Source organism: Pagrus major, chromosome 2 (assembly GCF_040436345.1).
Source record: "Pagrus major chromosome 2, Pma_NU_1.0".
Taxonomy (NCBI): domain Eukaryota; kingdom Metazoa; phylum Chordata; class Actinopteri; order Spariformes; family Sparidae; genus Pagrus; species Pagrus major.
In genome coordinates, this window is record NC_133216.1 from 3577533 (window position 1) to 3598263 (window position 20731).

General features: G+C 41.2%; 1 protein-coding gene across 1 annotated transcript in view; it reads left to right on the top strand.

The window, feature by feature from the left end:
- The window catches only part of LOC141015045 (mitogen-activated protein kinase kinase kinase kinase 5-like), a 27657-nt gene extending 7639 nt beyond the window's left edge, over window positions 1-20018 (top strand). The window contains exons 2-32 of the mRNA XM_073488945.1: window positions 6127-6184; window positions 7256-7346; window positions 7435-7499; window positions 8243-8298; window positions 8536-8583; window positions 8783-8825; window positions 9383-9455; window positions 9905-10036; window positions 10522-10584; window positions 10759-10840; window positions 11260-11376; window positions 11538-11619; window positions 12205-12257; window positions 13144-13190; window positions 13285-13329; window positions 13570-13593; window positions 13688-13733; window positions 14181-14343; window positions 14743-14843; window positions 15102-15143; window positions 16095-16173; window positions 16266-16342; window positions 16628-16688; window positions 16938-17040; window positions 17160-17218; window positions 17467-17570; window positions 18255-18432; window positions 18594-18662; window positions 18854-18940; window positions 19037-19163; window positions 19400-20018. Of these exons, the coding sequence (XP_073345046.1) occupies window positions 6127-6184; window positions 7256-7346; window positions 7435-7499; window positions 8243-8298; window positions 8536-8583; window positions 8783-8825; window positions 9383-9455; window positions 9905-10036; window positions 10522-10584; window positions 10759-10840; window positions 11260-11376; window positions 11538-11619; window positions 12205-12257; window positions 13144-13190; window positions 13285-13329; window positions 13570-13593; window positions 13688-13733; window positions 14181-14343; window positions 14743-14843; window positions 15102-15143; window positions 16095-16173; window positions 16266-16342; window positions 16628-16688; window positions 16938-17040; window positions 17160-17218; window positions 17467-17570; window positions 18255-18432; window positions 18594-18662; window positions 18854-18940; window positions 19037-19163; window positions 19400-19496 (2472 nt within the window). The 3' untranslated portion in view covers window positions 19497-20018. The remainder of the gene's footprint in view (window positions 1-6126; window positions 6185-7255; window positions 7347-7434; window positions 7500-8242; window positions 8299-8535; window positions 8584-8782; window positions 8826-9382; window positions 9456-9904; window positions 10037-10521; window positions 10585-10758; window positions 10841-11259; window positions 11377-11537; window positions 11620-12204; window positions 12258-13143; window positions 13191-13284; window positions 13330-13569; window positions 13594-13687; window positions 13734-14180; window positions 14344-14742; window positions 14844-15101; window positions 15144-16094; window positions 16174-16265; window positions 16343-16627; window positions 16689-16937; window positions 17041-17159; window positions 17219-17466; window positions 17571-18254; window positions 18433-18593; window positions 18663-18853; window positions 18941-19036; window positions 19164-19399) is intronic.
- The last annotated feature ends 713 nt before the right edge of the window (window positions 20019-20731 follow it).

Below are 20731 nucleotides of genomic sequence, written 5' to 3' on the forward strand. Positions count from 1 at the left end.
TAAATATAAATGTCTGTTTCTGTTAATTTCTGATACCTGATGTTTCCTTCACAGCCGTACACACAGTTTAAGAGTCTTTACCTGTATGAACACGTGTAACATCAGGGCCTGATTTACTCTGGATTGAGAACCGACTCAAACGTAGATAAGCTGACTGCAGCTTTGCATCCAGACGTGTCAGGATCTCCCTTCTTTTACAGTCAAAGCCCGACTCTCCTTATCAGATGTGGCTTGTGCTACTGAAGTGCAGTTAGGGGTTGCTGTTCGATATGGTGCAACTCTAGTTTCAGACCTGTAGCCTCACAGAGGCTGCGGGCTGCACCTGGTGTGTGTGCAACCTCAGACGCAAAATGAAGAAGTGAGCAGCGGACTGCACACAGGAGCTGCCTGCAGTCGACTTAACTGTGTCAAGTTTCTGCTGAAATGGTGTGGTTTTGTGTGTGTGTGTGTGTGTGTGTGTGTGTGTCTGTGTGTCTGTGTATGTAAGCACACTTGTGTTTAACGATGAAATGTGCTTGAATTTTGGGTCCTTGATTTATTATTAACTCGAAAAAAGAGGAAGATCATTTATGATGCCGAGAACATCAAACAAATTGCAGTCAACAGCCCATAACTAGCGTGTGTGTGTGAGCGCGTGCTTAATACTTTATGAGATCAGATGTCTTAAAGCAATAATCTAATGTTTGGGAAATTGTGCTTATTTGCTAAATGACTCTCAGTCAGATTCATCAGTTTAATGTGAGTTAGGTCCCTGGTGTCGATAGCCCAGCTATAATCTATGAATGCATCAATAACTAGATGCTCCTGGACGTTCTTCAGCTAAATACAGAAAGAAAGAGACTCAATGCTCATCTGACTAAAAACCAAGTCAGGAATCTGAGAGCTAAAACCTTAAATGTCCACATAAAATCGATTGCAAAGTCCACCTGGTGGTACGGAGAGGTCTCTCCTCACGTGCAGGCGCAGAACATACGAGCTAGTTAGCTGTCGGCTGTCTTAGCGGTGTGTTTAAGTGCAGCTTTCTGCCCAAGACGCAGCAACACAACAGTCGGCCTTCGTCGCTGCTCGTTCTTCCATGTCAGAGTACTAATACTCATAAAGTACCGCTGCCTTTCTGTAAATCTCTCTTTCCTTCACAAATCATATTATTCTGTGACCTAATCAATCACCAGAATAAATGTTGGCAGTGTATATTTCTGGAAACCATCGATATTTCTTTAGGTTCAGTATTCAGTTTTATGTTGTGACAACGCTGTGCTCGCAGCATGGTTAGGGTTAAAGATAAAGATCATGTTTTGGCTAAAAATACCTGTTCTGGTCATCATGAACACGTCCGGCTGAAAACATCCAGCAGTTTCACACCTAGAAATGTGCAACAGCTGTCTTGAGCAGTGGTCTCTGTGTTGGCCATCATCCCCTTCACCTCCTGACATGAAAACCAGCACGTATGTGAACTTGATATGAACTATCACAGAAAATGTTGATGATACATATGACATCAACAACTTTGACCTTAGCTGTGGTTTGCAGAAACCTAAAATGCCAACATGACCACACATGAACACAGAGGAGCAGCAGTTAGTCATCGTGTGTCACAGAGCTGGAACTAACCTCCAGAAGATTTATGGCTTTCTCCGACTTTGAGTGCCTTTAAATCCATTTTGAAAACAATAACGTTCTCTTCGGCTTTTAATTGAACCTTTGCCTGTAACCTTTCTTTGCTCTTATCTATTTTCTTTAAACCATTTCTGTCCTTCCTGTTTCAGTGTTTCGTATTATATTTCCTATTTGTTGCTTTATGTGACAAAAATAATGAACTGCCTTCGTCCTTCGTGTGTGAACCGTGTTACACTGTGCAGAATAAACTTGTCCTGCCTATCTGAGCACACAGATTGTAAACAGGATGAAACTTTCTCTGCTTTATCTTGTTAGATAGCAAAAGAAAGCTGGTCAGCACTTCACCCAAGAGTCAGCTGTGTGCAAAGATCGGCAACATCACGACTTTGACATTTGGTTAGATAACTTTCCAGAGTGTAGTCTTTGTAGGCTCTGAACACAGAAGCTAAGAAAGAAGTTCGTCCCAATTGAAAGTCATTTTTCTCCGAACAGAGTCAATTATTTAAACACTCATGCCGGTGATTTCATCTTTCTCACTAAAGAGTCTTGCTCATCATCACATTTTATGATAACACTAAAGTTTTCTGTCCCTCTGGACCTCCGTTAAGAGAGTTTTACACACTGATCTTAACACTTCACCCAGTCTTCGTGCACAGGTGTGAGTCAGCTGTCTTCCTGTCGAAGCGTCTCTGATCTATCTGATGAATAATTGACACGTATTTGTGTTGAATGTGTCACAAATCCACATAAAAGAAAAGAGCAAATAAACAGATGATGAAAACAGGAACAAGTGAGACACCCTGACACATTATAACGTCTATTCAAGAGAATATATACAGAAATGAAATATTTAATGAATGAAAACATCGACCGAGCAGCTTTCATGCATCTTTCAAAGCTGTGTAATCATAACTACTCTATTCTTACTATTAACAGGTCTTTACAATCCTTAAAAAACTCTTTAAAGCAAAACATGTCATTGAATCCTATCATATACTCCTTGAGGGATAACGTTTGCACAGTAAACATCCAGTGTACTTCTCTTCTTCGTGTCTATGGACAACAATAAGGACTTTTGCAAGATGTATTTCTAACAACGTGAGTAAGAAAACAGTGAGTATGTCTCTGTTTATTTCTGTGCAGGTGATCAGGAGAAGCCTCAGTTAAGGTTTGATTAGGGTTAATTTTTGGAGATTATAGATAGAAGTTCATAGAGTTTCCTGTGTGTAATATCATCTGATATTCGTCGACAGTCAACCTTTTCACTTGAACTGCTTTCTCCCTCTGACCTTTAATATCAGCAGATCAAATCTCAGTCATTTATTGTGAAAGGAAGTAAGTGGGCTTCAATTTTTCATTTCCTTTACTTACTGAAGTGAATCATTGGCATCAAACCTGCTGGATTCATCCACTGTAGCAACAAGTCTAACTACAAATCTAAAACTGTTGTCGTTCATTAGCTTCGTGAGTGTGTGATCACAGAGGTCAGTGAGAGGAAAGACCCTAACCCTCCTCGCTGGTGATCACAGCGCACACTTAAAGATGGAAACGTTGTTGTGGAAGGTCTGCGGCTTCCGCTGTGACGTCCAACTCTTCTGAGTCTGTTTCTGTGAGTCTGTGTGTGAGTGTTTGGTTGTTTACTGATCACTTCTCAGGTGTGTTTCCTCTCAGTGACCTCTCTGATGTCACACACACACACAGACTTTTTACATTGAGTGGAGTTTTCCACTGTCATTGTTGCTTTCATTATTCTGCTTTCAGCCACTGAAGGCTTCAGTTTGTCACTGCTGTACTTCACATGTGAGTACACAGAGAGTATGACTGCACCGGTTACCAGAAGATATGTTCATGCTATCTCGAAGTCCTTTATGCCTCAGTTTTAACGAGAAATGTCGCGTAATAACACCCGACCTGTACTGTACAGGTAAATGTGATCCGCTCTCTCATGATAAACATGACTAGACTTTTCTCAGAAACACATTTTACAGATGACGTCAGACAGAAAACCTTTCCTGTGGGCACCAAGGGATATTTTTGAGTTCATTTCTCGTCGTTAGGGGTATTTTTTGTCTTCAGTGAGATGCAGTGAATCTATCTAATCTAATCTAGACTCCTGTTTTTACTGTTGCGCCTCGTCCTCCTCAGTGAGTGAGAGACGGACCGAGAAATGGAAAGGAGAAAGACATTTAGACATTTGTCTAAGCTGTGAGCAGGACAAACTCATTTTTATTCACCTCCATTATATTTAGACAGCGGATGAAATCTCAGAGGTGGATGTCTGAGAGCCTCAGCACATACAACGTGATGCCACCAGGGGAAAGTGAGAGGTGTATTTGTGATGAAACTAACACTTTAAGATCAGGTAGTTGGTAGGTGGTCATGGTTGAATAAAGAAAGCTTCTGCTGAAAATAAAAATGTCACCCATAAATAAACATGTAAGCCGGTTATTTATGACCATCTTCCTCTGTGCCCACAACCCCTCGACTTTCCACTGTGCCATTTCAACGACAGACTCAAAAGCAGACTTTCAGAAGAACAGAGCGGCTAACATTAATCTGCGAAGTGTCAGCTTTCATTATGGTGTATCGTTTGTTGGTGGGTTTAATTTTCCAACTAAAGGAAAGTGGTGCTTTGACAGCGGAGGTGGCCGCCGTCTGCCTTCTCGTTGTGTCTGTGAAAAGTTGTTTGTCATCTAATCACAGTTGCATCCTGACAAACCCCATTCTTCAAATGCTAATGATGCTCTGCTCATTTCACGAGATGTGTGATGACGAACTTGTTTGTTACAACAGCTCCTTGACGTCAGGGAGCGACGGGTGGAACAGACACGTGTTAATGTCAATACGATATACTTCAAGTAGCAGTAGCTGTCTGTTGATCCTAGTCCTAATCCTGTCCTGCCGGGTCGTCAGTGCTGGTTCAACTCCACCTGAAAGTATTTGTTAGTGCTTTGGACAAAACCATCCGTCTGATATAGTTGTGTCATGTGTGTTTTTAAAAATCCCTCTCTGAGAGGGTGCCGTTTCCGTTGTAACTGTACTACCTCTTCTCACTGACCGAGTACACTTATGACTGCGATCTATTTCAGGAGCGACAGAATGTGAATGGGTATTTCCTCTCAAGTGTAGTGGGTGGACTGGCAGTTGGGTCATGTCTGAAATACAGTCTGAGATGTGTGAAGTCATTGTCTCCCCTCACTGTTGAGCCTTTGCACCTAATGTAAAGAGTTTATTCTTAATATATGTACCTGGTTAACATTGTTATTTCACTGGATTCATTTTTCCTGTCGTCTTCATCTTCTGACAGCTGTATTTAGTGCTGTTGTCTTTGTTTGTTGAGCCATAATGCCTCTCGCTGCTCATCACTACCAGATAATGTATCATTTAGCTAAGATGGTGGGATTAATCAGTATTACAGAAGGTTATCTCTTTGTCTGGTTGAGTCAAAAGATTCTCATATCAAAACGGCTTTATAGGTTAACTGGCGATGACTCCCAGAATAACATATTTCAGTGTTTCCAAAACAACATGTCGTCATCGTCAGCGTAAAAGCGACTCCTTTGCTGCCGTAATCACTAAATCTTAATAAGTTGCTCTCACTGTCCATCTATATAGTTGTTTTTTTGCTGAACATTTTGTGACACGAATAAATAAATTAAACTCAAGTTAAAAGAGAAAAAAATAACGTGTTACCAAGGTAATGGACAACAAAGCATGCAGCACTCCAAACATTACCTTAGAAATGAGCATCACGGGCCGCCAGTGTTACTGTGGCTGTTTCTAACTGAGCTTTAAACTCTCTCAAGACAACGATATTGTCTGAAACTTTAAAGCTGCTGTAAGAATTGTTGTCGCTTTTCAGAAGGGACAAACAGGACCGCCTCTTTATGTGGTTCTCCGTCCTGATTGGATAAGGTGAGCAGGGATACCAGAAAATGTATTTCGTCTGCAGCTTTTATTTTAAAGTGTCTGTCTTTCAGCTCTACATGGTATCATCTTTGTTAAAGACACTTTAAACCACAGCATCTGGGTAAAAGAGTAGACTTACAAAACAGTGTGTCAAAGTCGTCACTGATTGGATGAACTTTGTGTTTGCTTCTCTTTGTATTATTTAATTGCTTGCGGGACAGTTTGGGTGCAAGTCGGTTTCCTGTCAGTATCTTCAACAGTATCTTTAACAGAACATTAACCTGTAACAGTTTAGTAAATATTCATGTCTGAAGGAAGTTCTGGTTTCTGTTTATAAATTGTGTGAACAAGCAAAGAGAAGTGACACTTTCCTTTGGTATCACACTTGTAAAGGTCACTGTGTGCGTGAATGTATTTCTGGGTCTTTAATGCCACAGAGTGAGCTCTTTTTTTACACTCCACTGATCTGGACAGCACACATGCAAATGACACACACAAGGCACACAAGAAGACACAACTTAAACATACCACATTTACAATGTACTGTGACGGTCACATGGTCAAAATAATGAACCTGTATGTGTGTTCTTGTGTTTTCAGGCACGTAACAAGCAGAATGGAGAGCTGGCAGCCATCAAGGTCATCAAGATGGAACCAGGTGGGAGTTGTAATGTTTATTCTGTCATTTGATATAATCAGGAAATAATAAAACTCCAAAAGCATTAAAACCATCAGTGTACTGTTTTTTCATGAACATTTCTGCAATGTAAGATACTAAAATGTGCTATTGCATGTGTGGCCTCTGACTAGAGAAGGCCTGTGTCGATGTAGATTTACCTAAACCTCTCTCTACCCCGAGACAAAGGTAATAAACATTACTGCACGGTCCCAGCTTCCCCAAATGTGTTTTAATGCAACACAATTACTAGCTCCCAAAACTCATTATGATTCCATTACGGGAGCTTTTAACAAAACATCACACTGCATTCAGCGCTTAAAGGCAGAGCTAGGTGCATGCATACTGAGAAGAGAGAGGCTCATTACTTCCCCCAGAAGCATAAATCATACAAATCAGAGCTATAAACCATCAGACTCCACCAATAACCAAAGAAAAGAGGCTGCAACTGCATTCAATTATCCCTCCAACGCTTTGATTACACTGATCATGTTTGTGTAACCAGCCACTGTAATTAGTAAGAGACCCCACTGACTCATTCAGTGTTTCAGCTTATTATTAAATCTGCGCTGAATGGAAGTAAAATGTTGCTGTTGTTTCAGCTTAAAACACAAAGCAGGCTGATTCTGTTCATCTGCTTTAAACTGAGCGTCCGTGATGGTGTCAAGCAACAAATGGAAACTTATCTCAGCCCTTTATTTAACCCTTCAAACCACACTGACCTCTCTGTGCACGCATCAGTATCAAACTGTGGAGACAAACAACACATCACAAGGAGGTCTCAAAGATTTCCGATAACATGAGATAAAGGTCAGCTCACTCAACATGTCCTTAGTTTGGAGATATTTTATTCTTGAGTCACAGAGAAGTAAGACAGCCACTTGTTTGCAAAGCCAAAAGTCCAAGGTAGAAGTTTTACTGGTATCTAAATTCAAGAACTGGATTCTGATCTGAACCAATAAAGTGGATCTGTGCATCTTAAATATCTAATAACTACATCTAATGTGATATTATTAACACATATGTATTGTGTCTCTTTGTCTGGCTCCACAGAGGATGATTTTTCTATCATCCAGCAGGAAATCGTCATAGTGAAGAGCTGCAAACATCCCAACATCGTGGCATATTATGGCAGCTACATACGGTGAGCTGTCTGCTTCTGTGTTTCCTCTCTCTCTGTCATTAATCGTGGACACGGTCGTTAACTTAGAGATTTCCTCCTCCATCCGCAGAGCTAATAAACTGTGGATCTGTATGGAGTTCTGTGGAGGAGGTTCCCTCCAGGATATCTACCACGGTGAGTCAGTGCTCGTATGGCTAATGTTTGATGAACCTACCGTGAGGAAACGTATATGCATTTATCTGAGCACTCGATAAAGGATTAAAGTGGCGTTACATATTATATTTATGACCTGACTGACCCTCTAAAATTGACCATAATGTATCTACAGGGAGTTTTAATCACTTTGATCAAAACCGGTGAGCCAGTATTTATTTTGCCAAGCTGAGATTTGGTGCTTTTACAAATCAAGACCAAAAAGTTGATCACAATTTTGAGGTACTTGTACTTTACTTGAGTATTTCTATGTTCTGCTACTTTATACTTCCACTCCACCACACATTTGATAACTATAGTAACTAGTTACTTTGCAGATTGCAGATAACATGCTGCATCAGAGCCAAACATTTTTAAATTAATCTATTTTATCAGCAACCAGATAAAACAATCACTTATTCTGATGATCAGAAAAATGCTGAACCAGGCCGATAATCAGTCGACCCACAGTATACAGTAAACTTAGACTGAGGCTGTAAAAACCTGCAATCATCCTATAAACCTCCTTTGTGCAAGCAAGACTGGAGTCAGCACCAGTTATAAAAATGTCCTCAACTGAAATGGCAAGAAACATTCAAAACATCCTGTAAAACAACCAACAGGCACGTTACTGTTGTTCTCTTTATTTGCCTCTTTCCGGTCATGTTAGTCTGTAAATGCTGCTTCTCCATTAAAGTATTATAACACTGAATTGTGCTCCACAGTGACCGGACCTCTGTCTGAGCCACAGATCGCCTACATCTGCAGGGAGATGCTTCAGGTACAATCAACTGTGGTTTCACTATTTATCATCTGAAACACGCTGCTGCTGACGTGATCATGTTCAGAGGACAAAAACCCACTTCACCAGCTATTTTTATTCCCTGTGCCGTTTGTTTTTCTTGATGGCTGAAGTGGGTTTAATCAGTGTAAATGTAAAACCCAGCTGTCAGTTTTATAATATTCACTGTGTGTGTTGTGTGTGTATGTGCCTGTGTGTGTGTGTGTGTGTGAACAGGGTCTGGACTACCTGCATGCACAGAAGAAAATCCATAGAGATATAAAGGTGAGCATGAGCAGACACTAAGTGCACTACAGCAATTTATAATGAGCTTCAAATGAGACTTTTAGAGTGAATGTTTGATTTCCATCCTGTGTGGGTTCAGTTAAATATCACTGAGTGGGTAAAGGAGCATCTTTGTATCGTAAGATGTTTCTGTGGTCGTGTCTGTGTTGATGTTTGTTTCGCCCTCTTCTGCCTCCAGGGTGCCAACATCCTCCTCAACGACCAGGGCGAGGTCAAGCTGGGTAGGTGGATGTTTGCTCTGCGCTGCACCGTGTGGTTGAAATGAGTCACTCGCTGCAAGAGTGACAACTCAATTAACACATCTCTGATGTCTTGTTTTTAAACGTTGTTTTGTTCGTTTACTGAATGTGTCACTTCTGATGGTCTGAATCCAGTTCTTACTAATCAGCTGCAAAACATTCTGTCATTCACAAGCAAAAGTCTGATAAGGGGAATAGTAATTTTCCTTTTTGATGAGTTTGTTTCACATGAATACACACATACAAGAAAGAAAACTACTGAAGGGATACTATTATATATTAATACACAGCCATTTAAAAAACATCTAAATCAAAAAGTGGGTTTCTGCACTGGAGACGTGTGTTAGTTTTGTCGCAGGCAGCAGGAGCTCTGAAAGCAACTGTAGAAAATACTATTTTAACTTGTATTCAAGGCCGTAAAAATTGTGCCACTCAAGTCAACTTGCACAGCAACATCAGCGACATAAGAAAGTTCAGTGCTGTTTTTAGTTTAAAATTGAATGACATCATTTATATTTTCTGTTTCCTCTGTCGTGCAGCTGACTTCGGGATCTCAGCTCAGATCACTGCCACGCTGGCCCGGCGGATGTCCTTCATCGGGACGCCATATTGGTGAGGTCACAACCCAGACGTTTATGTTTATTGTATACTTCATCACTTGACTCTTTATTCTTTTTTATCGTAAACCTGAGAGGGAGCCTGAGAACAAGAATTTCGTTGCCAATGACTTGTCCATTGTAATTGTTCTGCATATGACAAGTAAAGACGTTTACTGTAGTTACATGTGAGCAGCATTTAGGAGGTATTTGGTTTGAAAGTAACCCGAATGATTCAGATTGTTTTTGTGCTTCACCTCATAATAAGATTCCTTTTCTTTATGTTTCTGTTTTTATCTGACGAGACTCAGCCAGAGAAACTCTGAAGTTTTATGTTTCAACTCATCCGATGAGAGGATTTCTCTTTTACAGCAGCTCTGACAAAAGGTCTGAGTGATCTGCTGGTTATACATGCTGCAGTATGTGTGACATTAACATCACTTGTTGTTCCCCTCCTGTCCTCAGGATGGCACCAGAGGTGGCAGCAGTGGAGATTAAAGGCGGCTACAATGAACTTTGTGACATCTGGTCTGTGGGCATCACGGCCATAGAGCTGGCAGAGCTGCAGCCACCACTGTTCGATGTCCACCCGCTGCGGTAAACACACAGTGAAACACACAGCGGCACATATCTGAGCGTGTACACCTCTGCACATACACACAGACAAATATAAACATGTATTTATGGAGTGGAGCAGAAACAATGTGAAGTCATCTGATTTCTCGACACACATACTCCCACCGTACAACAGCAGGTCTTGTTTCCACCGCCCACATCTCCGGCAAAATGTCTGTATGTTCATGCATGTAATTACTGGTTTCCTACGTGCACACACACACACACACACACACACACACACACACACACACACACACACACACACACACACACACACACACACACACACTCACCCTCCTGATTCTGCTGAACACAGCACAACACACACCGCGGTTATAGTTCAGCCTACAAACTGAATTTGTTGTACAACAGATTGGACCATGTGTGTATGTTTGTGACAATCATGCACACGGACACACACGCAGATTCTCACTGACTGTGATCTACTGTGTTGTTTCCTGTAGGGTTTTGTTTCTCATGTCCAAGAGCGGCTACCAGCCTCCTAAACTGAAGGACAAGTCTAAATGGTGAATAAAAACCTCATTACAACACTATTATACATTATACACATTTGTTTTCTTTGTGTATGTTTACATTTATCAATTATTCATATGTGGAAAAGAGAGAAGGAAGATTCCCACCGGTGTGTTACTGTTGTTTTCTTAGGTTCTGTGTTTTAATATGCCACTTCCTGTCTGCAGGTCCTCCATGTTTTATAACTTTGTAAAGGCCATGTTGGTGAGGAACCCAAAGAAGAGACCCAGCGCCTCCAAGATGCTCTCAGTCAGTACTGCTCACATATACTGTATGCTCCAGTTCAAGTGTTTATAGTGTCAGTTCTGCATCAAGCTGAGCAACCAGCTGAGTCTGAAATGACTTAATGATTATAAATGTGTCAGAGCAGACAAGCTGTGAGTTGAAGGGGGTTAATATTATGGCTGATACTGCATGTTTTCGCAACAACAACTTGTTTCTGTTGCCCCCAAGTGGCCAAAGAATCAGTTATTGCAGGTTTAAAACAACATTTGACCACAGCTCAGTCTTCTTGTATTAAAAACCTCAGACTGACTGTCATCACGACTCAGTCTGGTTTGTGTCAGGCCTCCTTTAAGCTCTGTCTTTATTTTGGACCGGACTAATCTGTACTGATTGTCTCTCTCTCCATCCTTTGCTTCCTGTGTCTCCTCTCTTCCTCTCTGCAGCACATGTTTTTGACCCAGCAGTGCCTGAACCAGGAGCTGACCCTGGACCTGCTGGAAAAGTTTCGAAACCCTGAGAAACTGAAGAGCTGCCTGATGACGGAGGACGAAGAGATGGAGGTCAGTCATGATTCAGCCATGTAGCATGAAACTTTGCATGTTATCTCTCTCATCATGGTGGGTTTAATTCGCCTTTAGATTTGAACTCAACCCTCTGTCCCCTCCATCTTCCTCCTGGGATCATAGACTCTGAATTAATCCTGTTGTCTTGATGATTTAAGGTGGTTCTGCCGGGATCTTTGAAGAGGATCCAGTCTGTCAACAAACACAACCGGGCAGAGAGGACGAGCTCTGACATAAGCTGTAAGGAAACAAACACTCTTACACTTCGACTTTTGTGATCAAGTCAACAGTTTAGTGATTCCTGACAGTAAAAGAGGAAATCTGACTCTTTATCTGCTGAAGATAAGGTGCTTTAACTCAGAAAAACTCGACTGTGTAGACGATACGGTCCATGTATACAGCATTTACAGTAAATCTGTTTATAGCTGCACAATCTCCTGATACTTAAAGTGTTTGTATTTAAATGCATTTGCAGACGGAGACAGATAATCCTGTTCACCTGAGCTCTCTCAACTTAATGAATCATTTTCTTGTCCATTACTTTTGTTCTCAGCGCTTCATCTTTATTTAAGCTGTCAGTATAATTGAAGATGTTTGAATATTCCAGTGATCGCATCATTTCACTCATCCTGATGTCTTGGCACATTTGCTTCACCCCAGTTTGCTCCGTGTTTATTGGATGATAATTACGCTGGTGAAATAATAGAAGTTTATTCTGCCAGCGCTCATAATGAAGCATCTCCGGAGAAGACATTTTGGAGAATGACTCAGACGTTAATGTGAAAAGTGTCACTGTGTTAAATGTTTTCACTTGTGTTTGCTCAGTGGAACAGATCTACACTCGGAGGCCCACGAACACAGACTCACCGAACACAACGGTGAGCTCAGGACACATTCAGTGTGACTACAGCACAAACACACACACTGACTGATGCCACAGAGTGTGTTGAAGTATTTGTTGTTTGATGTCTTCTGTCTGCTTGTATGTAGAGAATAAGGTACCTAACAACCCACCTACCTGGGACCTCTTGGACCTACATGCATGCATACAAACATGTACAATACATACATAAAAACATGCACTATACTGTATATATTTGCATGTACACATATATTTGTACTTTTGTTCAGAATGCATGCATAAATTAATACTATACTTACTTTCATAAATGCATACTTACATGCAAATAACCATATAACCATTGTGATGCCAAAGTATCTATTGCATTATAAACAAACTTTTAATGTATGTATGTAAGCTATTATAGTTAATCACAATTCTCTATAACAGAAATCATTACTAGGGTGGGAAATTAACACACAACTGCAGAGCACAGCCACAGAGTACACTGTACATCAGTACTCAGAGGACACAGCTGGTGAAGCGTGCAGCCCGTCTCCATCTCTGTCAGTACTGCAAAGTCAATATTTTTATATTTTCACATCACAATCTGTGAAAAGTCAACATAACTGATTTTGGGACAGACACACAAAAATAAACAGAGTGTGTTATGTCCTGTAACAGTCAACAAGAGCCACAGGACTCATGAGAGGTGAACTCTGTGTTCAGGACGTCTCTGTTGTCTTTGCAGCATCATTTTGAGCACACAGTTTATAATTATCAGGAGGCGAACAAAAACAGTAATTTAACACAACAAATAGAAGAGCGTGGGTGGTAATTTGTGACTGTTGGGTCCTCTGTTGTACATATATTAGTTTAAACATGTTGACTGTTACCTTACAAATATTGCCCTTGTTTTACAGTTAAGGCCATCACCGGGGTCAACCGGCAGTAGCAAGAGTCCAATGAGGTAACCGGGTCACAAAGCATCATCACAGATATGGAGTCACATTAAATATCCTAATAAAGTATCTAACCTGTCTTTTCTCTTTTCTCTCTCGCAGGGATCAGGACACGGACTCAGACGACGACTATGATGATGTGGATATGTAAGAAAACCTCACACAATACATATAAACAGCATATGAATGATTCAGTCCAGCCTAAAACTGCTGTGTGATGTTCAGAGTGAGTTCAGAGGAGTGAAAACTGATTGTTAAGGCTCAGGATCAGCCTCAGGATTATTTAACAGCATGTTTGACTTCATTTCCAGCAGTCGTTTCCTCATGTTTTGTCATTTTCATAGTTTGCACTGACACTTTCTCTCTCTCGCCTTTTGTCCACCGCAGCCCTACGATGCAACAAGCCACCAGGTGAGCTGAATGACCACAAACTCACATCTGCATTAATGTGTATTTGCATCATTAAACACACACCAGACTGACCCAACACTCTCTCTGCCAACAGTTTCATCCTGACAGCTGATGAAACTCCACCTCCACTTCCTCCGAAGGTGATTATTGACTGGACAAGAGACAAAAAACTCAATCTATACATGATACAAGGTTTTATGTGTGTGTTTATTACAGTGACAGTGTATTTTGCACAAAGGCTCTCGAAATAACTTGTTGAGTTGTGGTTAAAACAGTTATTACCTGTTAATATAAGAAACCAGAAAATATTCACATTTAAGAAGCTGGAATCAGAGAATTTTGACTTTTCTGATTAATTGCCTGCAGCTTTAGTTAGCAGCGTTATTGACTATTATAATTAGTAGTTTATCATGTTAACTTAGTATTTTCCAAAATCATTTTCACACTAAAAGTTCAGGATACAGATGACATCAGGATGAATGAAACTTGTGCATAACTGATTAACAAACGACTCCTCCGCCGTTTTTAAAGAGCATCAGCAGGCAGATCAGACACTCACCACGTCTCTATGTTTTTTGTGTGTGCAGCCCAAAGCGCGGACCAGCTCGGAGGAAAGCATGGCCGGGGAGGACGACCGGGCGAGGAAACCCCACACTTTGTACACCCCCACGCCTCTCATCAGGACCTCCAGTGGGACGCACGTCAGACCGACGCCACAGCCACGAACCTCACGACACTCACGACACTCAGGTGAGACAGTCATGGTCGTAGCATCATATCACAGCTGAAGGAGCAAAATGCCAATATTAGCAGTAAACCTGAGTATGTTTTTGCTTAAGTTTATCCTCCACCAGCACTGGAAATGTCTTTTGTAAAGCTGTTTAGTATAAACACTGCAGTTATAATGCTTTAGTCTAATACACTGTTTGAAGCCAAGGTTGTGTAATGTACTGAAGTGGCTCAACAAGAAACATTTCAGGTGTTAGTTTGTCAAATATCATCCTCAGTCATCATCAAAGACTCATTATCAGTCCAGAGAAATGTTTTTTAGCTTTTGTGGGAGATTTTTTAACTCAATAACATCAACAAGAAGAAAAAATGTGTCTTTTTATATGAATAAATGTTTCTTATTCGGTGTTTGTGAACCAGATCCTGCGTCGTTCCCTGTCCAGTTCAACGAGAACCCAGCAGACCTCCTTCCTCCTGAGCTCCCCCCTAAAGGCATACGCAGACGGCAACCCGCCTTAAAGGTACAGAAGACAAGAAAGTGCCTGAACACAACCTGCTGAGTGTCATGTGGAAGAAATATCCCAGACAGAGAAGTGATGTTACAATAAGAGTGAGCAGACTAATGAAGAGATGAAAGTCAGTGCGGGTATAACAGGAATGAGATGGTCATGGTTTACAGAAGCTGATATTAAGCTGTAGATAGTCTTTCCATTTCCTCTTCAACTATCATCATCCTCTCTTCTTCACAATGATCATGAGGTTTTCTGTTTTGTTCTCAGGACCCTGCAGAGTGTGTGAGCTCCCTCATGAAGAAACCTCCTGTGAGTTTCTCTTACTTCCCAAAACTTTTCCTGCCTTCATGTCAGCTCTACTCTGCTGAGTGTCTGAGATGCTGGGTTGTGTTTGATGCTTCATGTGTGTACAGAGTTACCAAAGGGAAACTATCAACAAGTTTAATTCAGCAGGATCCGTATTTATTAAGATATGTGGAGTTTAAAATAATGAGGCTGGATGAGATCAGCATCAAAGATTCAAGGAGCCCCAGCAGACGAGACTGTTGTGTAACTCAAACTTTTTAAATATTAACAGCAAAATGTTTCTTTTTATGAAACTTTTTTAAAGATGTTTATTTTGAATTGATGCTTTCATATTTTTTTTAAACCATATTGATAAATAATGTATACGATGAGGAAAAGAAGATGTTCAGACAAATATAACAAAATATAAAGTAAAATTGAAGTACAGACACTTGCATATAAAAACATTCACATGCACATACAGTCTAATATTTATGTATTGTTAACACACAAATGATCAATACAACATATTGTTATATTGAATTATATTTTCCCTGATTTCCCAGGTGCTCTGTCATCATTTATGTTGGTTTAACATTGTTATGACAATATTTTCACTTTGTAATTACACATTTATGAAGAGTTGACACAAGCTTATGTTTGAAATGATCCTCATAATAATAATGTCGCTGCAATGTGTCATTAAATGTGTCATATTCATATATTACCAAATATCTTCCAAAAACATTTTGATAGATTTTTAAATGCATGTCAGTTTATATTAGCAACGCGTTGTTTGTCAGATCAGACCTCTAAATGTCACTCCTGTGGTTTTATAACCACAGTTTTATTGTGTTGTTTCACTGACCTTTATCGTTAAAGCTGCAGGAGTGCTGCAGGTGTTTATTTGTAGACTAGGCAGATAAATGCTGTAAGAAGTATCACCACTGATATAAACTACTTCTGTCTCTCCAGGTCTACTTTAAAAAGATCTTCCACGGCTGTCCTCTTAAAGTAAACTCCGCCACATCCTGGGAAAACCCAGCGACCAAAGGTTGTATCACTGAATAAAGCTCACAGTAAATCCATCTCATCAAACCTGTGTTTCATCTGTCTGACCAGCTCGTGTGTCCTCTCGCTCCTCAGACCAGCATCTGATCCTGGCGGCCGAGGAGGGGATCTACACCCTGAACCTGAACGGCTCCGAGGCCACGATGGAACTGGTAAGACCTCTGATTAACACAAGAGCCACTTCAGTGTTTTGCAAACCATAGGTTGGAAACAACAGGTCTGGTTTAGTTAGTTTTGGTTCCTGTGTTGGTGAAAACTACCAGAGCAAAATATGAAAGATGTTTTAGAGAGTCATACTTGGATGTGAGGCTTTCCAACAGTCTCAAAGAGCTCTGTTGCTACAGAAAGCTTGAATAGAAGAAGAGCTTTTGAAAGAGACGCTGGAGCAGCAAACATGCTGTTAATAAATGGATTTCTTTCTTCTCTTTCTCTTTCAGTTGTATCCTGGGAAGTGTACCTGGGTCTACACCATTAATAACGTCCTCATGTCTGTATCAGGTAAATTGAAAGAAGATGCTCATTAAGCTGAGTGGCTCTCTGTCCTGAGAGCCATCTGAGAAACAACAAGACACTCAGAAGTCTCTGTAGTTTTTAGTTTAAAAGGCACATCGAGGAGATGCGAACAAAGTAGCGGACATGTTTTAAGAACATTTATGAATGTGAGTGTTTGTTCACGCTGTGCTGGCTGCAGGATGAACCAGCTGACAAAACATGTAACTTTCAAACTGTGTCTGATCCTGTTCACAGGTAAATCATCGCAGCTTCACTCCCATTCGCTGAAGGAGTTGTACGAACAGGCTCGGAAAGACCAGAGGATGGTTTCCTTGCCGACTCACAGACTGTTACCAAGGTAACGCTGGACTCTTTTCTGTCGCTCCGTCTCCGTCTTGTTTGGTTCGATCATTTTGTCTCAGAACACCATATGTGCTCGTGCCAATTAAAAACTTTTATAATTAATTTTGTCTTCAGGAAATGTGCAGTGACGTGTAAAATACCTGATACCAAAGGCTGCAAGACCTGCTCAGTTGGTGAGACGAAACGCAAAAAAGCAATCAATAAAATACATTTAAGTATTTATATACATATAGTTGTGTATTGTGTATTGTGTATTCATTCCCTACACTGCAGTAGTGTGTGTTAGCTGCAGTTCACCTCTCTGCTTTCTGTTTGAAACCAAATTAACCGCAGGCTACATTTAGGATTTAAAAGGCAGATTTCAGATTTGTCAGTGTTGACTGGGTCGACTAAATCTTGTCTTTTGTGTCTTTTCCTGTAGCAGGTAACCCACATCGAGGCTGTGTGTTCCTGTGCTGTGGTCTGGAGGCCAGTGTCGTGCTGCTGCAGTGGTACGAGCCCATGCACAAGTTCATGCTCATTAAGGTGAGTGTGTGAAGCCTTTAAAATCCTATGATTGATCCATCATTACGGCTGCAGATGTTGTGGACAGAAAATGATTTCAAATGCATACGACATCTTGAATTTTCTGTTAGATGTAATCTAGCATCATGTTGCTGCAGTAAAGCTTCCTTAACATAACAGAAAAGCTAAATTCAGGTTTCAAAAGGATAGCTAACAGTCGTTATTAAACGAAGGAGAAAGAAACAAACTCTAAAACATACTGTGATAAAGAAACAAAACATGAATGCTCAACAGGATAATTAATTAAGGAAATACAACAGCAATATGTGCAGGTTAAGATGATGTATAGTTTGATGCTGTGGGCTTGTCTTTGTTACTTTGTCTGTCTTTTGGTTGTTACCACTTTTATTGGACTGTTAACATGGACAGCAGCTAATAAAAAGACTCCTGGCAGGGAAATGAAGCATTTTATGGTCTCTATTAAATTTATGAGTTAGCTTTGAACCATAAAGTCGTTATGGTTTTGAAAATAGACTCATTGGTGGCCTCAGTTAAACACCATGCTGTGGCTGAGAGGTTGCAGGTTTAAGTGTCCTTGAATGAAACACTTAGCCTCCACAGTTAAAAAACCACAGTTCAACATCCAAAAACATTTAAAATCAGATTAAACTCCTGACTTACACCTTCCTGCTTTCATGCTTGCAGCATTTTGACTTCCCCCTGCCCAACCCTGTGCGGGTGTTTGAGATGGTGGTGGTGCCCCAGCAGGAGTACCCGCTGGTGTGTATCGGCGTGTCTCGAGGGACGAGCCCCAACCTGCCAGTCGTTGTAGAATACATCAACCTGAACTCCAACACATCCTGGTTCACCAACTCTGGCCTGGGTGGGTTCACACTGCATCATCATGACCATTATAAAGGAGCTACAAACACAACAACGTGATCTGAATCACCAGCAAACTTTCTACATTTCACTTCTGACACCGTTGTTGTTTGTTGTCGTGTCTGTGTTTGTCTGTGTGTGTTTGTGTGTGTGTTCCTACAGAGAAACCTTGCCCAGACGTGGTTCAAGTAAACCAGTTGGACAGTAACTCGCTGCTCGTCCTCATAGAAAGTAAGCAACTGAGTTTCCTTTAACATCTGACCTAACTGTTCTAGGCTTTTCGTTTCCATCTGGGACTAACATGTCGAAAGTACAACCCCAAAAATGTTCCTATAAAGGTTGTGCAGTCATGGATCCCACTGCAGTCATGGGCTGAAGTGAACGATGGTGGTATTCTCACACGAAGCCTCTCTCGTCCACAGAGTCAGTACATATAGTCGGTCTGGAAGGGGAGCTGAAGAGCAAGTGGCCACACGACAACACCTTCTCTCACGATGTTGAGTCCATAGGTGAGAACATCTACTGACAGGTGAAGGTTGATATTGTAGATGATTACAGCTCAGCACTGACTCTCTGTCTGTCTGTCTGTCTGTCTGTCTGTCCAGTGTATTTTGAGGACACGCTGCTGGCAGTTTGGCGTCACGGCTGGCAGAGAAGAAGACAAGATTTCACTGAGGTGCTGGAGGAACTCACAGACCACAGGAAGATCTACAGACTGGTGCAGTCAGACAGGTACGGGATGTGTTTACTCTTTGCTGCGGTGTTCACGCCTGGTTAGGGTAGATCTTCTGTTGATAAGGTCTCTGCAAGTTTCTGCAGGCGCTGCTCTTTCCTTTGTAACTATTCAGCACAAACTATGTTTATTAAAAAAAGAGAAACTGAGATCTGGGGCTGAGAATCATTCCCAGTCAGATTTTCATTGAGATTAAGCAGTTTAAGTTTAAACTCCTCTGACCTTCTCGCTGCAGGATGGTTGTCATGGAGACGCGTCAGACCGAGGACCAGTCAGGGATGTCCAACCTCTATGTCCTGGAAATTGCCGAGAACTACGTCATGCTACCCTGACTCACCTGTCTGCTGGCACAAGGCATCATGGGAAAACCTCCATGATCATTAACTTTGACCGGCATGGAAACGTCACTGCCGCAGTATTTCATTTTCTGATGGGAGGAGAGGAGATGTGTGTCAGAGGGAGAGAGGATCCTTGTGTTGTAGCTTTTGTTCCTCAATCTCTGGAGAAGTCGGCTCTTATTTATGCTAATTTCAACTTGGTTTGTGAGATCCAGAACAATCTCCAGAACCCAGACAGCTGAGAAACCCTCACTGAATAGTGAAGGAAGGTCCTCCTCTGACACTAAAGGGGAGTACCTGTTCTTCTGCCACAGTATTGTCCATCACAGAAGCAGCCGCCTGCAGGGACTGAAATATATGACGATGCCACAAACAAGCATAAAGGACTGGAGCAGAGCAGCACTGCTGCTGCTCAGGCTGTGTGTTTTGTAACCTGAGTTTTTTAATGTCAGTGTTGGATCTTAAATACACACTTGTTACTGCCGTTACACTGTAATAAAGTTAATTACCACACGATGAGGTTAACTGTAATGACTGAGATCACCAGACACATTTTGTTACCGTTGATGAAAGGTGAAAGTTAATTAAAGGAAAAGTTTTCACCCAAAAATGAAATGATCTCCTCCCCCTCGTGCTGATGGAAAAAGTCAGGTGAAGTTTCAGCATCTACAAGACATTTCTGGAGCTTCACAGCAAAACAGCGTTACAGCAACTGAAGGAGCTGGGGCTCATTTTAATACGTTAAAAAACAAACAGAAAAACAAACATTAAATGGCTCCATACAGCTCGCCTACTAAAGAGCCATTTCATGTTTATTTTTCCTGTTGTTTTACGTTTTAAAACAAGTCCCCGGCCACTTCAGCATTTCAGGAGAACGCTGCACTGATTTGCTGCGAAGCTCCAGAAATGTTTTGTGGATTATGAAACTTCACCTGACATTTTCCTTTAAGAAACACTTCCTGAACACACTTACGGGGGGTGTTCAGGTAGTGTGAGCTGTGCGTCCAAGCCCTCATGAACTGCTATGAGAAGATGATGTATATTATTTCAGCTCACTCAAAGTCGTGACTGCCTCGTGAGAAGTACAGAAGGAGATTAGTGTCTGCACAGATTGTGTTTGAGCTGCAGAAATCTGTCCTATTAAAGTGCTGAATGCAAAAACAAAACATTTTATAATAAATCTCATTCAGCCGTCTGAAGGCAAATAAAGAGGCATGAATGTGTTGGGA